The sequence below is a fragment of the Sceloporus occidentalis genome, unplaced genomic scaffold, assembly GCF_023333645.1.
Source record: "Sceloporus occidentalis isolate IW3139 unplaced genomic scaffold, rSceOcc1.0.p SCAF_12, whole genome shotgun sequence".
Classification (NCBI taxonomy): Eukaryota; Metazoa; Chordata; class Lepidosauria; order Squamata; family Phrynosomatidae; genus Sceloporus; species Sceloporus occidentalis.
Window position 1 is genome coordinate 19,124,354 of NW_028316992.1, and position 22,545 is coordinate 19,146,898.

Here is a 22,545-nt window from a genome sequence, read left to right on the forward strand (position 1 = left end):
AAGAATCCATTTGCTAATTTAAATAGTTAAATAGGCTCAGTTCAGACAGCATGCCAAAACCACAGCTAACTACGTTTCCTGTATTACAAATCATAATTTGCTACTGGTCGGCAAAATCAAACACCATTAACTTAAAATGGGCTGGCAAACAATAGTTTAACATGATGCCTGAAACGATAAATCATAAATAAGGACACTGTACTGCCTCTGAAGGACAGGCCACCTTGACCCTGCAATGCAGATGGGGGAAAAAGATATGACTTCCCTACACAACTTCAAGTCATTCCTGTCCTCCAAACACTCCTCTCTCAGCCTGTCCAATGAAAGAAAGCAAGAGCATCAGTGCAGCTCCAACTTGCCAGCCATGTCCCAACAAACCTCACAACGCTTAAGCATAGTCTCAAACGTGAAAGCTCCTTTTTGCTGTGCTGTTCCCTCACCACCATGTGCTCAAACTCCCCATCCCTATCACAGTTCTAAAGGATGCCCTTGTCTTTCTTGCACACCAATACTTTGATTGACAGCCCCCTCACTCCCTTTTTCCTCACTGCCCCCCAGATTTTTCCACCACCTCTGGGGAGGGGGGAGTAGTACTGCCCACTTTGGAAATCACTGCTGTAGGCAATACCACTGTGTCCTCTCTCTCTTTTGCTGGCACAGCAAGTCTTAAGACTGAAACATAAAATGTTCTATGTGCACTCTATAGCGATTTATTCCCCAGTTATGTCAAAGTGGACTTTGGCAATTGCCAAACATAAGGTAATCTAAATAAGTAAGAGAAAGAGAAAGCCCACTTTTCCGAGACAAATGTTTCATCAGCAGGAGTCCAATTATTTGTTATAACAATCTTTTAACGTGTAATGACTCTGAAGAAGACTAATAACAAAGACTGGTGAGAACAGATGGAGCCCTGGTGTTAATTATAGGCACTTAGCTGTATCAGACCCCACGAGTTATTCTTAACATTTCCCACCAGGGAGGAGTCTCACCCACTTTTTAGCAAACTATGTTGCTTAGTAAGCTGGAAATGTTAAGGGCTGACTAATAAGTAAACTTACTAGACTAAAGCCCGGTACAGATTAGGAGAAAGAGGTGGCCAGAGGCCATCCCTTTCTTCTCTGGATTGTTGCCACAGCAACTGACAGCTGCAACAACGATCCGCTGGAAAAAGGAGCTCTTTCTCACAATGCAGCCATGGCGGCATTTGCGCCCTGGGGCATTGTGGTGACGTGTCTTGTGCACCACGCTGTTTGGACGCTTTGCACAAGACACATCATTGGTACGCACGCTGTCTAAATGCATGTGCGCCAAAATGGCAGCACTCATACATACTAGGTTCGGGAGCGTGCGGTTGCTGCGCACTCCCAAACGCTAGTATTGGTGCCGCCACGACGCTTTTGGCCATCTGTACTGGGCCAAAGTTAAAGAATAACTTAAGTATTAAAAAATTAAATTTACATATAATTGGGCAGTCAATCATTATGTGTGGAATGCCACTTGAGCAATGAGAATTCTTCCTGCTTTCCTTAGCCACACACACCTGCCATCCAGACGAACAAATTTTCTGGTTTCAAATCATGTATTTGGTTTCCATGTCTAGTAGAGACTCTCCTTCAGAAAATTGCTCTCCATATGTAAAGTAGAACACAAATGTGCAAAAAGGAGAAATGGGGCTCTTCCTTCTTGTGTGTTTATTGACTCCAGAAATGCAACATCAGAAGAGAGATCAAGAGAGATTTATAAGTTGCAGAAATGCCTTCAAATCTTACCATTCACTCAGTCTGTTATGATGCATGTCAACTATTTCTGAATAAGTAAGTCACTGAAACTAGTAACTGTCAAAATAGCATGCAAAATACCCTTCAATGTGGCACAGGAAGAACAAAAGTAAAACACTGGCAAAACAGAAATAAATGGGTACATTTTCCAAACTGGCCTGGTTAACTATAGGCCGAAACAGATGGCTTCAAACTGCCCCAGAGAAAGCCAGATCGGGGCCGCGGCAACTGCACACCACAGCTCATCCTTGTATGTGAGCATGAGACGAATGAGAATTTTCATCCTTATCTCAGAGCTAGTTCAGTCTCTCAAGGTGCAAACTCAATTTAATTTTCATGGTATTGCAAAGATTTACTGCAGAAAACAAAGTGAATGAGGTGAATGTTCTTTTCTTTCATCTAAGTGAACAGGCCTTGATTACTTTATGGATACAACCATTGACAGATTTATTATTTTTAAACATTTAAGTGATCTAATATTTTTCTAGCAAGGCAAACAGTTAGCAGCTGCATCCCCTTCTACCAAGGCTCTGATTAACTCAGTCACATCTCATTAACAGTACAGTGGTCTCTTCTCTTATGTGGGGGATCTGTCCCCCGCCCCCCCCCCGTGTAAGGGAAATTCCATGTATGATTGGAACCCCATTAAAGCCAGTGGGGCTCATGGCGGCATGCGCCCCATTACTCTTTCTGGGGTGCGGCACCACTTCTTCTGGTGCCACTTCCAGCATATGATGGAAGCCACATAAGGCACACCCACGTATGACGCGGACGCACTGTAATATGGGGCACTACATATTTTCAACAGAAGGAATATTACTTAGTTTTAAATTCTTGTCATTCACCTCACAAAGAACCTGGTGCTTTTATTGTTTAGATGAGACTGAATAAACCAACTGCTTACTTACACTTAAATGTCAAGATCCAACATCCAGTCAGAATTGCCATCATACACTTCATAGTACTTCGCACAGGATGCTCTGGGATAACAACATGTGTCACTGAAAGAGAAGACAGCTTGCCTGAAATCTAGCAATATTGCATTAATGCTAGCCACCATGTAAAAACTATGGGATGCAGAGAGATGTCTTCCTTGTTTATGGAAGATAATGGCTCCCTGGTTTCCCAGGGATAATGCAATTCTATGCCCCAAGCATCCCTACAACCAAGCAGAATAACCTTCCATGTGCAGACAGAGGAGCAACCACTTCTGTGAGTGTCAGGTGCTTGTTATTATTATTATTATTATTATTATTATTATTATTATTAACCTTTATTTATAAAGCACTGTAAATTTACACAGCACTGTACATACAATCTTTTTAATTGGACGGTTCCCTGCCCTCAGGCTTACAATCTAAAAAGACACGACACAAAGGGAGTGGTGGTGGGGAAGGGGCCTCTCTAGTAGGATAATACATATAAAATACATAGCAATACAGGAAATGATTCAATAAAACATGCAACAAAAGAACATCAAATAGCAAGTGACAATTATGCAATGCCTGGGAACGCTGCCCTGAACAGGATGGTCTTCAACTCCGTTTTGAAGCTGGTTAAAGAAGTGATGGCTCTTGCTTGCGGGGGAAGAAGGTTCCAGGAGTGAGGGGCAGCGAGTGAAAAGGGGTGAATCCGAGATGGGGCAGAGGAAATCCTGGGCTGAGACAGCAGACCTTGACTACCAGAACGGAGGGCCCGAGTGGGAAGGGGAGGAGAAAGAAGGTCTGATAAGTAAGGAGGGGCCAGTCCATGCAGGGCTTTAAATGTCGACAGCAGGAGCTTATACTGAATGCGGAAAGGGAGGGGGAGCCAGTGAAGGGATGCCAACACAGGAGAGATATGGTCACAGCGGTGGGCGGATGTGATAATGCGTGCAGCTGAATGCTGGACATAAATTAAGGGACGGAGGTGAGAAAGAGGAAGCCCTGCCAGAAGGATGTTACAGTAATCAAGTCGTGAGATCACTAAGGCATGGACTAGGATCTTGGCAGTAGAGGCGGAGAGATAAGGTCGGATTTTAGCAATATTGTACAAAAAGAATCTACAAGCCTTGGCTGTGGTCTGGATCTGAGGGATACATGACAGAGAAGAATCAAAGATAAAACCAAGACTGCAGGCTTACTGGACTGGTTGAATAGAAATGTTGTGCACAGAGACAGAAAAGGAGTGTTGAAGGGTGGGCTTAGGAGGAAATCTTCATAGGAGATTGTTCTGAGAAACCCTTTGCTGGGTGGAGAAGGGCTTGAGGAAAACAAATGAAAGGGCTACACCTGGATGTGGAAAATGAAAAAGCTGCCACACTTGGGCAGACCACTGCCTAGAAGGGTTGACAAGTTATCTTTTTGGCTTTGAACGTCTGCACTTTTCCAGTCAACATGGCAACTGCCCCTGCTTGCTTGGAGATTCTGAGAGTTGAAGTAAATTATAAATAAATAAATAAGAAATAGTCATTTCGAACCATGCCATTATTTTCAAGTCCTCCACATTTACTTTGAGAGACTCAGGATTATGTCACCAGACAACAATTTCTAGTTGCTTCTGCTTCATATACAAATAGTAACAATCTAAAAGGAGGCAGTTAATGATGCATATTGCATTTGAAGGCACCCTTTCCACAGGATTCTCATCTTATTTTGTTTCAATTCTATTAAAAGCATCATTATTCACACTTGGAAAAAATTGCATACAGACTAAGCATACTTACTAGGAAAGTAAGTGCTTCTTAAGTGCAATTATGGCACGCAATCATGGCTGAGGCATATTAACTCACGTTGTATTTTAAAACTACACAACACTAGCTATAACCCAGACATTCATTCCTTGGATCCCCTTCGGAAGTGTTCTTTGGAGGGAGGAGGAGGGAGCTCCAAATGTCTTGACTGGCAAACCAAGGGTATATTCAGCTTCTTTGCACACCTCCAATGGATGTGGAGAACCTTCAAACAATGAAGTCTGATGGAAGTTTAAAACTCAGGGGACTTTTGAAAGCAAACTGCAGCGCCTCATGGAGGACTGCAAATCAGAAGGGGGAAACCCACTAAATGCAGTAAGTAGGCATATGCAAGGAAGACATTTGGATTTACTGTCTAATCCTTTGAATGTTTATTTGGAACTAACTCCTACTGAGCTTCCAAGTATGCACTTGTAGGATTGCAGCCTTAATGTTGTAAAAGAGAAAGTATCATAAATAGGGATATGGAATTACAATACAGCGGGCCCTTGGTATCCACTGGAGTTTGGTTCCAGGATCTCACATAGATAAAAAAAATTCTGGCTGCTCAAGTCCCATTAAATACAATGAGATAGTAAAATGGTGTCCCTTATATAAAATGGCAAAATCAAGATTGGGTGTTTTGAAATTTTTATCTTTTTTAAAAAAATATTTTCAAGCCATGGATGCTTGTATCTATAGATTAAAAAAAATCCATGGATAAAGGGCCAACTGTATATCCTGCACTCTTTCCAAACCACGAGCTCCACTTCTGAATAATCAGCCCTGAAAAGGTTTACTCAGATCAGGGCCCAAGCTTGCTGTGTATAAGCAGAAAGTGCTTTTACACATGTGCCAGGGGATATACTCCCTCCAGCAAGAGTCCATTGGACCTTATGGGGTATATTTTCAGTGGAATCAATCAAAGCTGGAGCAAACTTTTCAAACTGGTATGCAGGTATGAGCACTGTCCACTGTACTCCTGGTCCCATCCATATTTGCCCAGAAAGGCATGAAGCCTGGAGAAATGTCTCTTTGTATGTGTTCACTGGCAAACCAAGGGCAGGCTCAGCTTCTTTGCATAGCATCTTAATTGGGACATGGGTGACACGTGTGGGGACATTGTGACACAGGCCACAATAAAACACAGCAAAGCTTTTCAAAGAAATGGATAATAATAGCATTTAGGGCTGGAATGGGAATCATGTTGCTTTCCAGATTGTGTTGAACTGCAAATCGCAGCTGCCTCAGCATGCTGGATGCTAGGATTTACAGTTCATCAACATCTGGAGGCCTGTTTCTACCTTTAGGGCAATATTTAGTGAATTAATTGGCACTTGGAGAAAAAGGTTTTAAGTTCTTGCACAATGTATTTTAAAGAAAACTAAAGAGAAAGTAGGCATACCTACCTGTGCTGTTAAACTCCATACAGATGCTGCCCTTCAGAACCACAGCCAATTTGCTCAACAACTGTTGCTTAGCTGGATCAAGACCACTTCCAAGGAGAACAACAGGTCCCCCTCTAGGACGATTTCGATTTACTTGCTTTGTACAGGCAAAAAGGAGAAAATGTTAAGTCCTCCATATAGACAGCACTTCTTTAAAAAATAATAATTTTAAAGCAGCAACTAATCTTTACTTGACATTTCTATTAAATAAGAAATAAGTATTTCGACACAAACACAATTCATAGCAGCATTGCAGGATGCAAAGAGATTTAATCAGTCTTCATACTTCTATCTAACAAAACAGTACTAAAGGGACTACAACAACTTTATGGTCATCAAGGAATTTCCAGCAGCTTAGGAAGTATTGCATAGCTGGTAAGTCAGACCTAGTAACCATTTGTATAAGAAGCTTTTTGGAAATTTTGCTGGAAAAATCATCTGAAATTATGAGAAGCAAGAAAGCAAAGTGTGTGAAAGGCAAAAGAGTAACTCTGAGATGGACAACCAGGGAGCTCCAAAACAAGACGAACTGGTCCAGTAAGGCATTGCAAAAAGTAATCTTAGAGCAGGAAATGTTTAGGATGAATTTTCAAGAGTAAGAAAAAGGAAATCCTTTTGCAAAATGTATTAAACAGAAACACTATGAATTAGACAGTTAGATTTTTTTTAATTTGGATGCAAGTGCATATTATTTGTATGACAATTTTATACCTGTTCAGGTACTGTAAAATTGCTGTCAGGCTCAGCTTTATTGACAACCTTGAACAGGCAAGAGAGGACAAAGGTGTGTGAGATATACTCCACTCTACATGTTCAGTTTTTGTCTTCCATATGACAAAATGGCTCTATGGCTCCAGCTGACATTTTTCATTGCCTGTTTTGTAATCTGTGGCAACCCTATGCAATATTTACATGAGGAATGGGCAAAATTCCTAGAAATTTTAAAGACATAGAATCAAGCTGGTTTTTCCCAGGTTTCTTTCAGTAAATAATCAGAACTGAAAAATACAATATTAGCACCCTTTTGTTACTTTAGCAAAGTCCTTTTGTTACTTTAGGAAGATAAATATATATTGTTTAGCATCCTGTTCAATATTTATGATGTCCTAAGGGATTTTGTACTCCCTTTGAGACTAACTGAGATAAAGAGGTCTGTAGCATAAGCTTCTGTAGACTTTAAAAAAATATTTTGACTGTTTAATTTACATATAATACAAAACACAAAACAAGGGGATACATGTTGCACAAACAAATCACATAAACAAAAACACACCAATAAGCTACTAAAAACTTCATAAATGGTGAGATGCCAGCTTAAATCATATTTTAATAAACCTTTATTTTAAAAAAAGTGAAAAAGAGAATTTATAATTAAGTTACATCATTTTTTTTCCTTTTCAGTCTTTTTAAACATTACTCTGTCCACCCACGAATAACTAATAAGCAAATCATTAATCTACAAATTCAGAAGCTGTTCATTTAGCAAATTTATGTTGTAAATAAACCTGAAATTTTTCCCAATCTCTAATAAATTTACCATTAAGATTTCTCTTCACATATGTAAGCCAATTTGTCCAGTTCTACTTTACTATTTTTCCTATCACTTCCTCCTCTGTAGAAATGGTGGCTGTTTTCCAATATTTGGCTAAAAGAATTCTGGCTGTCATTACCATCTGCCAGCAAAGACTGTCAATCTCCTTCTCATCACTCCTTCTGAAATTAAATAGGCCAAGTAGAAAAAATCCTGGAGTCGGATTAATTTTCTTCTGTAGAATAACTTATAATCTTGATTTTAACATAAACCAGAATTCCTTCACTTTTCTACATCTCCACCACATAGGCGTAAAAGAATCCAATCTCTTTGCCACACTTCCAGCACAAATTATTAGTGTCCTTATACATTTATTAGGCGAGAGATACCATCTGTGCATCATTTTCCAAAAGTTTTCTTTTAAAACATAACACCTTATATTAACAAAGTCATTTCCCCACTATTTCTCCCAATTACCTAGACCTATATTATGGTCTATATCTCTGGTCCATTTTACCATAAAATCTTTAATTAATTCATCTCCTAAACTGTAATTGCACCTGATGAAGTAGACTCAGTCTATGACAGCTAATGTTGCAAACCTTTCTCTCAGACTCAAAGGTGCTTGAATATTGGCATACTGATCCAATTTTGCTATTTCACATAGTTTATGGAAAGAGCTGAGGGAGGGGGAAACTATTCTCAAATATGTTATTTCCATAGTATTCTATTTTTCTGGAAAAGAAAGCCTTCGAAAAAACTCCCTGGAAAAATAACTTATTTCTTCTTTCTGGGGTAACTATTTTAGCTTTTCCTGAAAAATAGGAAAACAAACTCAAACATAGTATCATAAAGGCAACTAGCAATTGGAGGATTGCAGTGATGGTACTATTAACAGTAAATAATTACTTTTAAAGTAATTTTCAAAGCCTGGAGTCTTCCCATACAAATTACATATTGTGCAGACAAGCTTCACAGACAAAGGCTCTTTCCTGCAGATACTCACATGGAAGGTGACAAGAATCTAAAAGAGGGAAAGTTGAGCTAGGTTGCATCTGCACAGCAGAAATAATCCGGTTTGACATCACTTTAACTACCATAATAATAATAATAATAATCAAATTTATTTGTATTTCCCCACCTCTCCCAGGTGGATCGAGGCGGGATTACAACCGAACGATAACAGCAATATGCAAGAATAAAACACATAATATTCATCATTAAAAATAGTTTAAAACAATACAATCATCCTAAATAGAAGAGTGGGGTGAAGTCCTTACAAGAGATTGGGTGGGTAGGCTTGCCGGAAGAGATCCGTCTTAACTGCTCTCTTGAAAGCCTCCAAGAAGGTAATAAGACGGATCTCTTCCGGAAGGTTATTCCATAGTTTAGGAGCCACCGAAGTAAAAGTTCTTTGAGAGTTGAAACCAATCTAGTTGGATGCGTCGTCAACAGATTTTTCCCAGAAGTTCTGAGAGTGTAGGGCAGATTAAACCATGGCTCAGTGGTATGGAATCCTGGGATTTGTAGTTTGTTGTGGCACCAGGTCGCTCTGACAGGGAAGGCTAAATGTCTCACACAACTACAATTCCGAAAATTCAACAGCATTGAGCTATGGCAGTTAAGTGGTGTCAAACTGGATTATTTTTGCAGGGCAGATGCAGTCTCAGTGTGCTCATCCCACACTCCACATGTGTAAAGTGTACATTTTGCAAAGATGACATACAACTTGTATCAACAGAGACTTCCAGCTCACATTAAAATTCTTGCATAAAATGTGCTCTGAGAATAGTCAAAGTGCATGACAAAGACAAAATTGACCACATAAAAGCAACTGGATTACTGATGAATATACAGCAACATAGTAAACATGATCATTATGAGCAAATGGGCAAATTATGCAGGGTTTATGTTGTTGTTTAAATCAAGTTGAAAGCACTAATCCTTCTCCCAGTGTATCAGAGGATGTAATCCATACAGGCTCTTAACAACAATTTACCATGCGTGTTGCATTTGTTTTTCCACACCTTGAAGACTTCAGACAGTCTGCCAAGATTTTACCACAGAAGTCTAGGTTCACGGCAATAATCTTTAGATAAAGTTTAAGTGACTTTTGAAGTGATTTAACTGCAGATGAACATTACATCACTACTGCAAATCATGATCAAACTGCTCCCCTCCTTGACTGCTCCTCTACCTGCCTATTCTGCTTTTAAATATTGCTTTTTCTAGAGTGGAAAAGGCATTCCAATCACTTCCCTGGGGGCAAAGAAGAGCAGGAGCTCAGGCAACATTGCAACCTTGTTTCGGGAATGAAGCGAGAACATCACAATGCTGTCTCTGAGACAAAAAAAGAGTGGTTTCCCCACTTTAGTAGTGCCCTAAAACATTACAAGAAATAGCCCCAAAAGAACTATACCAGACCCATATGGTAACACTTGCCCAGCCACCTGTGATTTATTATATTGTTTGATTAAAATATTTCTACTCCAGGTAATATCAAAAACAGATCAGGATGACTTACCACTAAAATTAAAACTGTTAATGATAAAAAAAATAAGTAAGTTAAAACCATAATTAATGGGTTAAAATAGATTTAAAGCATTTAAACAGTGTGAAAGGTTTTGATGAACTGCCAAGTTTTAACTTGTTGTCTAAATAAAATCAGTGTTGGTGCCAACTGGGTCTAGGAGAGGATTTCCACAACTGGAGGTGTATCCACATTGTAGATATAAAGCAGGTGAAGCTTTATCTGGCTTGGGTCCAGACTACTTGAAAGATTGTATTTTCTTCTAAGATCCTATCCAAGTTTCAAGGGAAGATTTTCTCTCTGTCCTGCCACCACCCAAGGTGCATTTGGTGGGGACGAGAAAGCGAGTAGACTCCCACCTTGTGGAGTTCTTTCCCATGGAAGAGTCTTCCGGTCCTCCATCTTTATGCTGGCAAGCAAATACCTTTTTATTTAGGAAGTACTTTGGCTTTTAAGTTGCTATGGCAAAAAGATCTTTTGAACAGGGTATACTATGTTATGTTTTATCTTTTTACTATGTTTAATGCATTTTTAAACTGTTGTAATTTAGCATTTTTAATGGAGCTATTTTTTAAAAAAACGTTTGTATCAATTATTTTTTAGTGTACTTTGTCCTTAATTTGATGTGAGCTGCCTTGGATCTCATCCCAGGAAAAAGGTGAGGTACAAATAAACAAATAAATACATTTAAAAATGAAATACTGCATATACTCATGTATAAGTCCAGAAATTTTAGTCATTCAATTTATCCATGAGTCAATGTAAGCACTGTCCTTTAACATTAAAAATGGAACCATCGCCAGGTGAAAGTCAAGAGAGTAACCTGTCCTGGAAGCACTGACCCCCATCTACTCACTCATCCATCTAGCCTTTATTTTGAGCACAACCAGTTTGCCTGCTAGAATTTTGTACGTTCTTTGGCATTGTTTTCCTTTGCTTCGTCCATTAGACCCTTTGTTACATGCCCCTAAGTTTTACCGTCAACTTATCCACTGTTCATATCAAAATCCTTCATTTGGGCCCCAAAACCTATGCTCGACTTCTACGTGGGGTCTATTTACAGTCAAGTATATATGGTTTCTCTGCTGTCAATTATGTGGCTACCTTTATTATTTTGTTTTTTGGCAGCACACTGTGCTTAGATGTTTCTATATTTTTAGACTGTTTTGTTGATCATCTATTATTTTACATGGCATCCTATGCTCCTGAGTAGGGGCTGCTGCTTAAACTTTTGTTTTTTAAATTCCTTGGGTGCTTGGACAACAAACTTTACAGTCCAGATTCAAGTGTTAGCCACAATCAGCAAAGGTAGGTTTAAGTTACTAAACATCATCCCAAATTTCAACTTATAGGAGACAAAAAAAAAAAGGGGGGGGGGAGTTTTAAAGAGATTTTAAAAGTACTTACTTCTCCACAATGAGTAACTGAAGATTCATTCTTTGATGACAGCATTAAAATCGACTTCATCTCCTCTGTTTCAGCATAATCAACGGGTTTGTGACCAAATATATTACTAGTAAAACAAAGACAGATGGGTTCTAAGTAAATAAAGGATGTGCCCTGACTCTTAAGTACCTGGATATAGTCACAATGTAGAATTTCCACCTTCTTAATATGCAGTTCCCAGGAAAATTGAACGAAAACCCAATTAAACCACTAAATTTAAGACAGATGGATGCAGAACAGCAAGCAGCTACATTTAGCATAAAAGGCAGGAGGTGGTATACAAGATGGAAAGCTTGTAACTAAGTCAGCCCTTTGCCAGTGATTCACAATTAGCACACACATCACGCCCTGATCAAAACTTTTAATATGATAGAGACGCTAGCAGTTTGTAGTTCAGAAATTAGATTTACTGTTTTCAGGGGAAGAAAAACATTTCAAATCCAAATGAAAAATGCTTCCATAGGAGTTAGATGCTGCTCACATACCCAAGTGGTCACAGCTGGGTTTGCTTAAACTAGTTTGGTTCTTTACAACAAGGGTAGGGAGCATGTAACCCTCTATGCTGTTTAGTTGCATTTCCCATCATCTTTGGGCAACAATGCTAATGGTGAGGGATGATGGGAGCTGCAGTTTCACAGCAGCTGGAGAGGCATGCTCCCCTCCGCTGTGATGTATATTTTAGCCTGGTTGCCACCCTCACCTCCATCCTCTGCAGTCCAATTTTCTTGATGGTGTCAAGCACAGGCAGCAGCAGCAGCAGCCAACAAACCTTGTTGTTGCATAACCATTTTACCTTGAATCTGGCTCACATCTCATCTCACAGAGCTGTCAGCCTCCAGTGGCATCAGTCAGCAGGGAGCCAGTATATTATTAATGTGTCTGATGAAGAGAGAAATGCTTAAGCCCTCTTTCACTCCTAAACCAATAAGGACTGTCATCTTGCCTCTATTCCAGCATAGATCACCAGAGTAGACGTTTAGTGACTTGTTAATTTAGGGCTATATTTAAACTTCAAACATCATAGTCAGAACAGTCATACTTCAAACATCACAGCCAGGAGAGAAAGCAAATATTACCTTATGTATAAAAATCTACTGGTTTTAACATCACAATAGATAGCATAAAACTGTATTAGTTTTAAAGTGTTTTAACTTATTGCTATAGCATGCTTATCTAAGAAAAGGAGATGGAGATAGAGAGTCACCTAGATAAGAGTTTATTTTCCCAACTATGTAGGGGGGGGGGGCACAGATCAGTGGTAGAGAAATGCTTTGTGTTCAGAAGGTCCCAGATTTACCGTTTATACTTGACTATAAGTCAGCCTTGGGTATAAATCGAGGGTAGATTTTGGAGCCACAGTTATGGATTTTGATCTGACTTGTGGATAAGTCGAGGGTAAAACGTAGGGGAATGTAACAAAGGATGTAAAGGGACAAAGTAAAGGAGAATAATGCCAAAGAACTTACTAAATTCTAGCATCAAAACTGTTTGTGTTCACCATAATGGCTGAATGGATGAGGAGGGAACTATGGTAAATTGTGGCTATATGTATGGGGGAGGTGACCAGGCACAAGCAGGAGATAAGGAAATATGCGCATATAAAAAAGAATGAAAAAGCAAAGCAAAGGAAATGATGACTACTTTAGCAGTGATTATAGCCTTTAACTTTAATGCGATAACGCTGCCTGATTTTAAACCTGAAAAACTGGCAAACATACATAAATCTTATTCAAATGTTTCTCAGCCCGATTCTACTCAGTGCTCCTTTGATGAGCAGCATGAAAAAGCTTGCACCACCGCCATTTTCCTGCACAGGCATTCAAAAAGATCAGAAATGGGACTGCGGTGGAAAAACTACAGGGAGTCGCTTCTTCTTTTACGTTCTCCTGGGATGGACTAAGCTCTCACTTTTAGAGAAGCTTCTTTTTTGATAATAGCTAAAGTACAGAACTTACACTACCTATGGATAAATTAAGCCAGGTTTTTAAGGGCCAATTTTTTGTCTAAAATTTCTAGATTTACACATGAGGACATGCAGAAATTTCCGATTTCTCCAGGGAAAGCTCTTTGCCTGAAGCTTTGGAAATCTGCTTCCAGTGAGAAGACCAAATGACAGTGGGCTTAACAACTCCATGATATTACAGAAGGCTGCAGAGCTTGTGTTGATAAACTAACTTTATCAGCACGGACAACACAGTCTGAGTGTATAAGGTTTAAAACCAGGTAATCCATCAAGACAATTACAGAGCAAACACAACCTTTTGTTTCCAGATGGATCCCATGAGCAGCTACTGTCACATGGGCCCAGAACATGGCACAGGGTACCCATTACCAATAGCACTCATGCAATGTAAAAAGCACATGAATCAGAAACAGTATCATAAGAATGAGCCCTGGTGGTTCAGTGGTTAAATGCTGGTACTGCAGGTAAAATGTTGTGAGTTCGATCCCAAAGGGCTCCAGGTTGATAGCCTTCCATTCTTTTGCAGGTTGATAAAATGAGTACCCAGCTTGTTGGGGGCAATTGCTTTACAGACGGTAAACCGCATACCAAATGCTGGGTTCACTATGAAGCAGTATAGAAACCTAAATGTTATTGCTATTGCTCTAAGTGAGAATCTATGTGATGCTGTGCTTGAGGACTTGTGGAGACCCAAGGTTTAAATTTTCACACCACAACATGCATTGGATAACCCCTGGGACAGCCACATATTGTCTCAGTTTAATCTACTTCACAAGATTACTGTGAGAATAAAACAGAAAGGAGGGAAATCATGAATGCTACCATGAGCTCCTTGGAGGAAAGGGGCAGGGGAGGGGGATAAAAATCTAATAAAGAATTATTAAAACATTTATCAACAACCGTGATCTAAAATCTAGCCCAGAGAAGCAATTTAGTTCCAATGGATTTAACTAATACGGAAAAAGTAAAGGGGACAGTAAGAATGACATTATTGTGGCTTGGCCGGATACTGTTGAGAGGGGTTTTCAGGTGAAGAAATAAAAGCGTGCATTCAGAAAGACAATGAAGTGTTATTTTATCACCTCTCAGTTTAACAGTTAATGATAATTTGATGCAATTACATGAGGTGAACCATACAGTGTGTTTCTGAACCTTTCCAGAAATGGTGGCTATACATAGAGATAGTCTCTTAAATGAGCAGGATTCCTGGTGTTAAACGTTTAAATTATAGGTCAGAAATAATTAAGAGATGCATTTTAAAACTGTGATATGATCAAAAAGCCAACAAAACAGTTCTGGAAAGCATGTATGGCCCATGATTCAAAGGTTAAATATTAAAACAAATGCCAGTGGCAATATTAGGGGCTACTAAATGAAATTACAGTAGAACCTTGTTATACACTGGGGTTTGGTTCCAAGATCCCCTATGGATAACAAAATCCGTGTATGCTCAAATTCCATTAAATATGACGTAGCAAAATGGTGTCCCTTATAAAAAATGGAAAATCAAGGTTTGATATTTGAAATGTATACTTTTTTTTTGAACATTTTCAAATCTTGGATGCTTGAATCCATGTATAAGAAATCCATGTATAAGAAGGGCTGACTGTATATTCCATTAGTTTAAACTAAGGTCAGGCATACCCCACTCCCCCTTGTGCTGAACTCTGCATTTTAGAGGCAGAGATTATAAACAGATATTTAAGTTGTAAAATGATCTTATAATATGAAGAAAATGGGATTCAACTTTCAATTTGGACTGGCTTTCCACTTTATTTTACAATTTTCATAGGATTTCACCAGTCAGGTTAAAAAGAACCTGAAAAATACTTCACAAAGAAACCTGACCACACTGTGTGCATCTCAGAGGCAACCATATGTTAAACCAGTTTAACACATGAACAAGATAGAACGTCCTGATCACGAGGGGCTAGAAACTCTCTCTTGCAAAGTGAAGGCTGGATTCTCTCGAATTTAAATGCTGTGCCTGCAGCTAAATGTTATGTGAAAGTACATCTGGTGAGATACCAATGATTGCAGCAAGGATGAATAAGGGCTATCACAAAGTTTTGGCAGAGAGGCATTTGGGACAAATCTCTTTTGGCAAAGAAATGACTCATTTAATCATAAAAGCTAACAAGGTACAGGTAGTTTACAAGATAAATGCAATACAAAAAGTACTACAAAAATCATATAAATAAGCCAAATTCAGTAAACACCTGGGAATGCCCACATGAATATATATGTTTTTACTGAACAGCAGAAGCTTGTACTGTAGGTGCCCATTTAATCACTAAAGGTAGTTAATTCTATGGAATGGATGCCACCACAGAGAAGTAATTCCTTCAAATCATTGTAAGATATCTCTGCTATACAAGGCTATGTGTGTATGATAGGATGTTCCACCAAGCATTCTGGCACCTGTGATTTGCTCTATGTGCACCTCCCAAACCAATCAGAAATGCCTCCTTGCATACATTACACTATAACAAAGATATTATTGTGTGCCTTCAAGTGGTTTCTGATTTATGGTGACCCTATCATTGGGGTTTGCTAGCAAGAGTTGTTCAGAGGGGGTTTGCCATTGCCTTCATCTGAGACCAAGACAGTGTGACTTGCCCAAGCTCATACAGGGGGTTTCCATGGCTAAAACTCTAGTCTCCAGAGTCACAGTCCAATGCTCAAACCACTAGGTCACTTTTAGTTGTGTTAAAAGTCCTATCTGGTCTTAAACAAATGTTTCCAACAGCCCAGTTGCATTCAGATTCAAACACTCTTTCTTTGCAATATATATATATATATATATATATATATATATATATATATATAGGGGGGCAAGACAGCTTCTACTAATGCTAAGTTTACTGTACATTGGAAAAAAAAACTGGCAAGAGAGTCCATCTGTGTAAAAGCCGTTATGTACAACTGAAACTGCAAATTCAGAGTGCTAATTTTTCACGTCACTTGGTTGGCTGTGAAGCAAGACAGACAGAAAATTCAAGAGACCAAACATTAAAAAGCAGCTATAAAATATAAATTAGCTATGTGCAGGAGATTAACTTTTTAAAAAATTAACTAGGCCAATAGGGCAATTAATAGGTCCACTGGTCCACATAATATTTTCCATTTGTAGTTTCATTTTTTGCTAGTCAGAGAAAAGGTTGAAAGAGTCAGATTGCAACTATTAAAACTTGCAGTTTCCCGGAGAAACACACATTTCCTGACTTCAGAAGAAACCCACGCAAGTTTCCATTTCCATTTTGGCTTTTCCCATGGAATATACAGTGGACCCTTGTTATACGCTGGGGTTTGGTTCCAAGATTCCCCATGGATAACAAAATCCATGGATGCTCATGTCCCATTAAATATAATGAAATAGCAAAATGGTGTCCCTTATAAAAAATGGAAAATCAAGGTTTGATATTTGAAATGTATACTTTTTTTTTTGAACCGTGGATGCTTGAATCTGTGTATAAAAAATCAGTATATAAGAAGGACCGACTGTACTGCATATACTCATGTATAAGTCTAGAAATTTTAGTCTAAAAAGACTGGTAAAAAGGAGAAATAATTTAACATGCTGCATATACTTGACCTCATGCGTTATAGATTACGAATTTTCATTTGATTATTATGGATTTTGATTTCATAAGTCAAGGGTAAAACTTAAGGGCACATAACAAAGCAAAGGAAAACAATGGAGATTATCAGACAAGGGACATCCCAGCTTGTCCCGTCATGTTATCATCCTACCCAAGCAATTGTGTGATTCACGCTTATCCCGTCTGGAAAGCACGAATGAGGGCAAAAGACTTTCAGATGAAGTCATGCAGATCCCATCATTATCCAGCCATTAACCATCATTAAAGCAACATTGGCTGGTGTTTTGCATTAAGAGAAGTTCGCATTATTGCAATACCACTTTAATGACAGGTTAATGGCAGGATCAGTGCTACAATTTGAAAGCATTTCGTGCCGCCACAGTCACGGACGGGTTAATGACAGGATAAGGATGGGGGAGTGATCCCGTCTCTGTGTGATAATGCCAAAGAACTTACAAATTTCCAGCATGCATAACTGTTTGCATTCACACTAAAGGCTGGATAGATGAGAGAGTTGTGTGTGTGTGTGTCAGTACTTCCAGGACAGATTTTTGCCTTTCACCAGAGGGTGGTTTGTTTTTAAATAAGAGTTAAAATATAGTACTTACATTGACTTGTGGATAAGTTGACTTGGGGTTTTGGGAGTCAATATTTTGACTAAAAATTCTAAATTTATACATGAGTATATACAGTATATCAAACAAAATATAGGATGTTTGCTTAATGTGTGATTTGGAAGTTTTGCAGGAACTGGTTTCCTCCTCCACCAACCTCCTGTGATGGCATTACAAATGATGTCAGGGGTCAGGGGACATAATGTGCCTTGATGTCACTGAGTATTTGGTTAACTCTTCTTCCTCCTTTCTTTCTGGTGCAAAAGAGGAAGTAACTATATCTATTGTTTTACAGCAGAGAAGGCCCCCTTTGGTGATTCCAGTGACCACTTTTGCCCTCCACAACCCACTGTGGGCTGCATCTCTTCCAAAAATGGTAGGTGTATGCATGCATGCCTATTATTTTTAAAAAGAAAATAGTAGGCATGCATGCAGAGTCATTTGAGCCAAATCTCTGGCAGAGGAAAGATACATTATTTGTGTGATTTTTTTTTAAACTGGCATGGGAGATCTGGTATCTGCAACAAAAAAATGGTGCGTGAAGATAAAACATTATACTATTCCCATTCTTGTTATATAGTCTAACTATAGCTACTTGAAAGCTTGCAATTTTATGCATTTTGATTGGCCAATAAAGGTATCACTGTTTGGTGGCTTTTGGATGTTATTGTATTATGCTACATAGCCAACATGATTATACAGTGGTACCCCGGGATACGAATTGATCGCGTTACGAAATTTCCGGGGTACGAAAAAGTTAGATTGGAAAAAACTGTTCCGGGTTACGAAAGATTTTTCGGGTTACGAAATTCATTTCGGCGCGAAATTCAAATGTGAAGCGCGGCTAGCGGCTTTCCAGCACCTTTTCGGGTTGCGAAATGTATCGGGTTACGAACGGCGCCGCGGAACGAATTAATTTCGTAACCCGAGGTAGCACTGTACCTGGATACAGCTACTTATGCTGGTGTATTATGTATACTGGCTAGGATTCAATAACCTGTTTTCGATAGTTTTAATAGGTTGCACATTAGGTTTTTCATTTTTAAAAAAAGGAAAAAAAAATGAATACAAGATCCATATTCCATTCCACACTTGGTTTACTATGTGGCCTGGAGGGCTACTGCTCAAGTGACACAACCTTTAGAACAGTGTTGGCTTGTTTCTTTTGTCCATAGCATGTGACACAAATCATTATAATGATTTCCATCAGCTACTAGACCCATCTTTCTAAGACCTAAACCATATCCAAATAGGCATATAAAATCATAACAGTGCACATCTACATGTCCCCATATGTGCTTTTATATATCTTACTTTGTTACCTCTGTTACATTTACAACCAATTGATGCATGCTAACTAACTATGGCAGATATTCAAGTGACTATGGCAAGTTTTTCTAAAGCCAAGGACCAGTCCTTGAGCAAACTACACTTTTGCATTTTTACACATTGCACTTTTAAGACATTGCCATACAGTTATTTCCTAGCCACTACTGAGAGGCAGGGATTTGAGCAGGGTGCGTTTGTGTGTGTCAACATTTATTTCTTACTGTCATTAAGAAGCAACCAAGGAAGGAAATCACTTCAAAACCTCTATTTCAGACATTTCTAGGTGGCATTGTCTGCCACAATTGGCACCTGAAGCTGCATGCTACAATAATCACAAAACAACTTATATAAGAACAGAAAAGTGCAAAGACTTTTAAAAAGAGACCAGAAGGCTAGGAATACTAAAAATAGTCAGACTGCTATTTGAAGGGTCTGCTTTTCAAGATGTAGGCACTTGCAAGGGTATGAAGATCCACAATAGCCTCCATGGGATCAAAAAATGTTATGTTCACACAAGCACTCTGAGTGGGCTAGAGGTTTTTGGCTTTCTACACTCAACTGATCTATTTATTTTAAAGATTTAATTGCTGCCTTTTAAAGGAAAGCCTTTTAAGGTGGTTTTAAAAATGTAGTCACAACAGAACTTAAATCATTTTTTTCCTTTAAAGCTATGACAAAGTGACAGAGAGAGACAGAGACAGAGAGACATTAAGATGTTGAGAGTGTTTTGACTTGAATTACAGAGATGTTAGTTCAAATTCCTATTTAGCCTAAAGCCTGACAAATGTCTCTGTAGAGCAGGGATGGTCAGTTTCATCATGCAATCCATGATGTTCTATTTTATTTTATTTTTAAAATTAAAGGTGTGGTGGTTTTCCTGCTCCTGGAAGCTTCATGGAGTAGCAATTTTATCACAGCACTAGCAGAATCTCCCTGCACTTTATTTTGCTCACCAAAAAGGGTTTCCCACCATGAAAACAAGAATGGCAATTTTCGTCACATCCATTTTGGTTTTGAAGTAGTTACCAGTAAGGCCCACCATAAATTCTTTAGGTCAAAAATGGGCCCTTAAACTTTGAGAATTTGCCCATCCCTGTTGTAATGGTAAATCTGTAACCAGAGGGTACTCATTGGGGCTGCAGCTGAATCTTTACGTGTTGGAATATTCCTGCATTAAAAGGAAATCCCACCTCATGGAAAATTAGGTGCCAGAGGCTAACGTCCTCACTTTACTTTCCATCTGGCTATACAAGTTTTCTGTGTGAAGGAATCTGATTACTGGGGAATGTTCCTCCTCCTCCTCCTCTCTGAAGCAGTTGTGCCCAAACAACAGCCTCACTGAATCACTGAGCACTAGACCTCACCCTCCCCTGCCTCAGTGTTGTTTGAGGATGGATTGCTATACCTCCATTAACTGAATAAGAGAGAAATAAACAGTTTTCAGTTCTACTCACACTGCATCTCGAGAAGCGCCATGAGAAAGCAATAGTTCAACAATGCTCATATGCCCGTTCTTGACTGCATCATGAAGTGGCAAATCATTTTGATACCCAGTCGCATTCAGCAGTGCCCCGTGCTGCAGCAACAACTCCACTATTTCCTTATGTCCATGATTACAAGCTTCATGCTAAATGTTGGTGCGAGTCAAAGCAAAATACAGAAGAGTGGGTAAGAATTCAAAGAGTACCCAAGAATCTGTTCAATCACGGCAGTGGTAAACATAAAGAAATTGCAAATTTTATTCATTAGTGTTCTACCCTATTTTTCAACTAAAACCAATTCCTAAAGTAGCTTAAATAAGTGAAATCTGTTAGTTCTAGGGATCTTTGCTATAAGTAATAGGAAAAGTATGTGAATACGCTCACTTGGGATGCAAAAAGATGAAGTCATTTTAATGCAGTATCCATCGTAAATCGATTTCCATACTTAAGAGGTGACAAAAAGAGACTACAGTTGACCCTCCATATTCACTGGGGTTAGGGGCACAAGACCATTGTGAAAGTGGAAAAATGGCAAATAAAAAACCACTATGTTTTTGCCTGAGAGAACACCTCTCTAGTGATCTTTAGATCCTCCAGCACAACTCTATCATCAGCATCTGCCAGAGGTTGACCACAGAATCATGTGGAGGACCTACAAATGTCATCCAGGGCAACTCTATGGTCAATTTCCAGCAGAGTTGCACTGGAGGACCTAGAAATTCCTAAAGAGAACATTTTTAGTTAAATCTCCAAATAATCAAATCAGCAAACAATCATATCTGCAAAAATCAAAACTGCAAATGTGGAGGGCTGACTATAGTTCCAAACTGCATTTCTGTTAAATTTGAAAATGCAATTCAAATTGCAGTAAAAAGCACATTTCAAAAGGATGAACATCACTCACCCAGCTAAAAGCTTTTTCAATTTAAACAGAGCAAGAAAACTGAAATGAAATTAAAAAGTCTGAAGTTAATAAAAAGTTATGCTTACCAATGGTGTCCACCCAGCATAGTCTTTAACATTGGGATCCGCTCCACTTTTTAGTAAGTGCTCCACAGAAGAAAGATCACCCTAGAAGGAAGCAGGGAGGAGAAACACCATACAGCATTTATATTTCTTGAGGAAATCGACAACAATAACAAAAATGAAAAATACTAGGAGGTAGAACTCCAGGAGCTAAATAACCCAAAGGCACAAGAAACTCTCTGATCTTGGAAGCTAATCAGGGTCAGCCCTGGTAAGACTTGCATGGGGAGACCGCCAATGAATACCAGGCTGTGTAAGCTAAATTTCAGAGGAAGAAATTTATGGAACCATCATAAGTCATGTTGTATTAGTAGTTTGAGTGTTGGACTACAACTCTGGATATCAGGGTTCAATCCCCTGCTTGGCCATGGAAAACCACTGGGCGACCTTGGGCAATCTCACATGCTCAGCTGCAGAAAATCCCGTGATAGGTATGCCGTAAATCATAAATGACTTGAAAGCACACAACAACATTGTAAGTCAACAGGTGACTTGAAGGCACACATACACATACCATCAACAATGAAATAGTAAAATTCGGGGGGGGGGGGGGTGTTCATATGGAAAGTTTATTAGGTCAGAAGTAATTAACTGGTCCATGGTAGTGAATTTCTGGAAACAATATTGCATGTAATAGAGTGAGGAAAATTAATATTGGTGATTTTAATCAAAGAATAGTTGATTTAATTTCTCCACTTGCAAGGAACTATGGTTAGGCTGTATTAAAGCAAGGTAATGAGATATCCAATTACCATAACTCACTTACTACAGTTGCACGTCATAATAAGCCAAGGAAACTCAGGAACCCCTGGCTTTATTGGTTACAAGCCGTGCTCGGTTTTATGCTGTCTGACTGTTCCTTCAAAGCCTCTTTGCCTTTGATTTAATATGCCACGCAAACACAAGCACTTTCTCCTCTGTAGTTCTTTTCTTTTTTCCCAGAAAGCTTTTTTTTTACTTTTCTCTCTTTGGCAAAAAAATTAAAGGTGTGCTGGAAAGGAAAGAAGCCAGAGAGGCGGAAGTGCGCATATTTGGATGAATCTCCTTCTTTAGAGGTGTTTAATCAGAGGCTGGATGTTCATCTGTT

The 22,545-nt window shown here is 39.0% G+C and overlaps 1 protein-coding gene across 2 annotated transcripts in view; it reads right to left on the reverse strand.

Annotated features, from left to right (window-relative positions):
- The window catches only part of BARD1 (BRCA1 associated RING domain 1), a 76,118-nt gene that overhangs the window by 10,751 nt on the left and 42,822 nt on the right, over positions 1-22,545 (reverse strand). Inside the window, exons 5-9 of one of the 2 annotated variants that reach the window (XM_089477740.1) lie at positions 21,423-21,503; positions 20,406-20,578; positions 11,405-11,510; positions 5,898-6,033; positions 2,687-2,779 (exon numbers count right to left, since the gene is read on the reverse strand). In XM_089477740.1, coding sequence (XP_089333866.1) covers positions 2,687-2,779; positions 5,898-6,033; positions 11,405-11,510; positions 20,406-20,578; positions 21,423-21,503 — 589 coding nt within the window. Of the gene's footprint in view, positions 1-2,686; positions 2,780-5,893; positions 6,034-11,404; positions 11,511-20,405; positions 20,579-21,422; positions 21,504-22,545 lie in introns of both variants that reach the window. The other variant, XM_089477741.1, reaches the window with a different exon arrangement.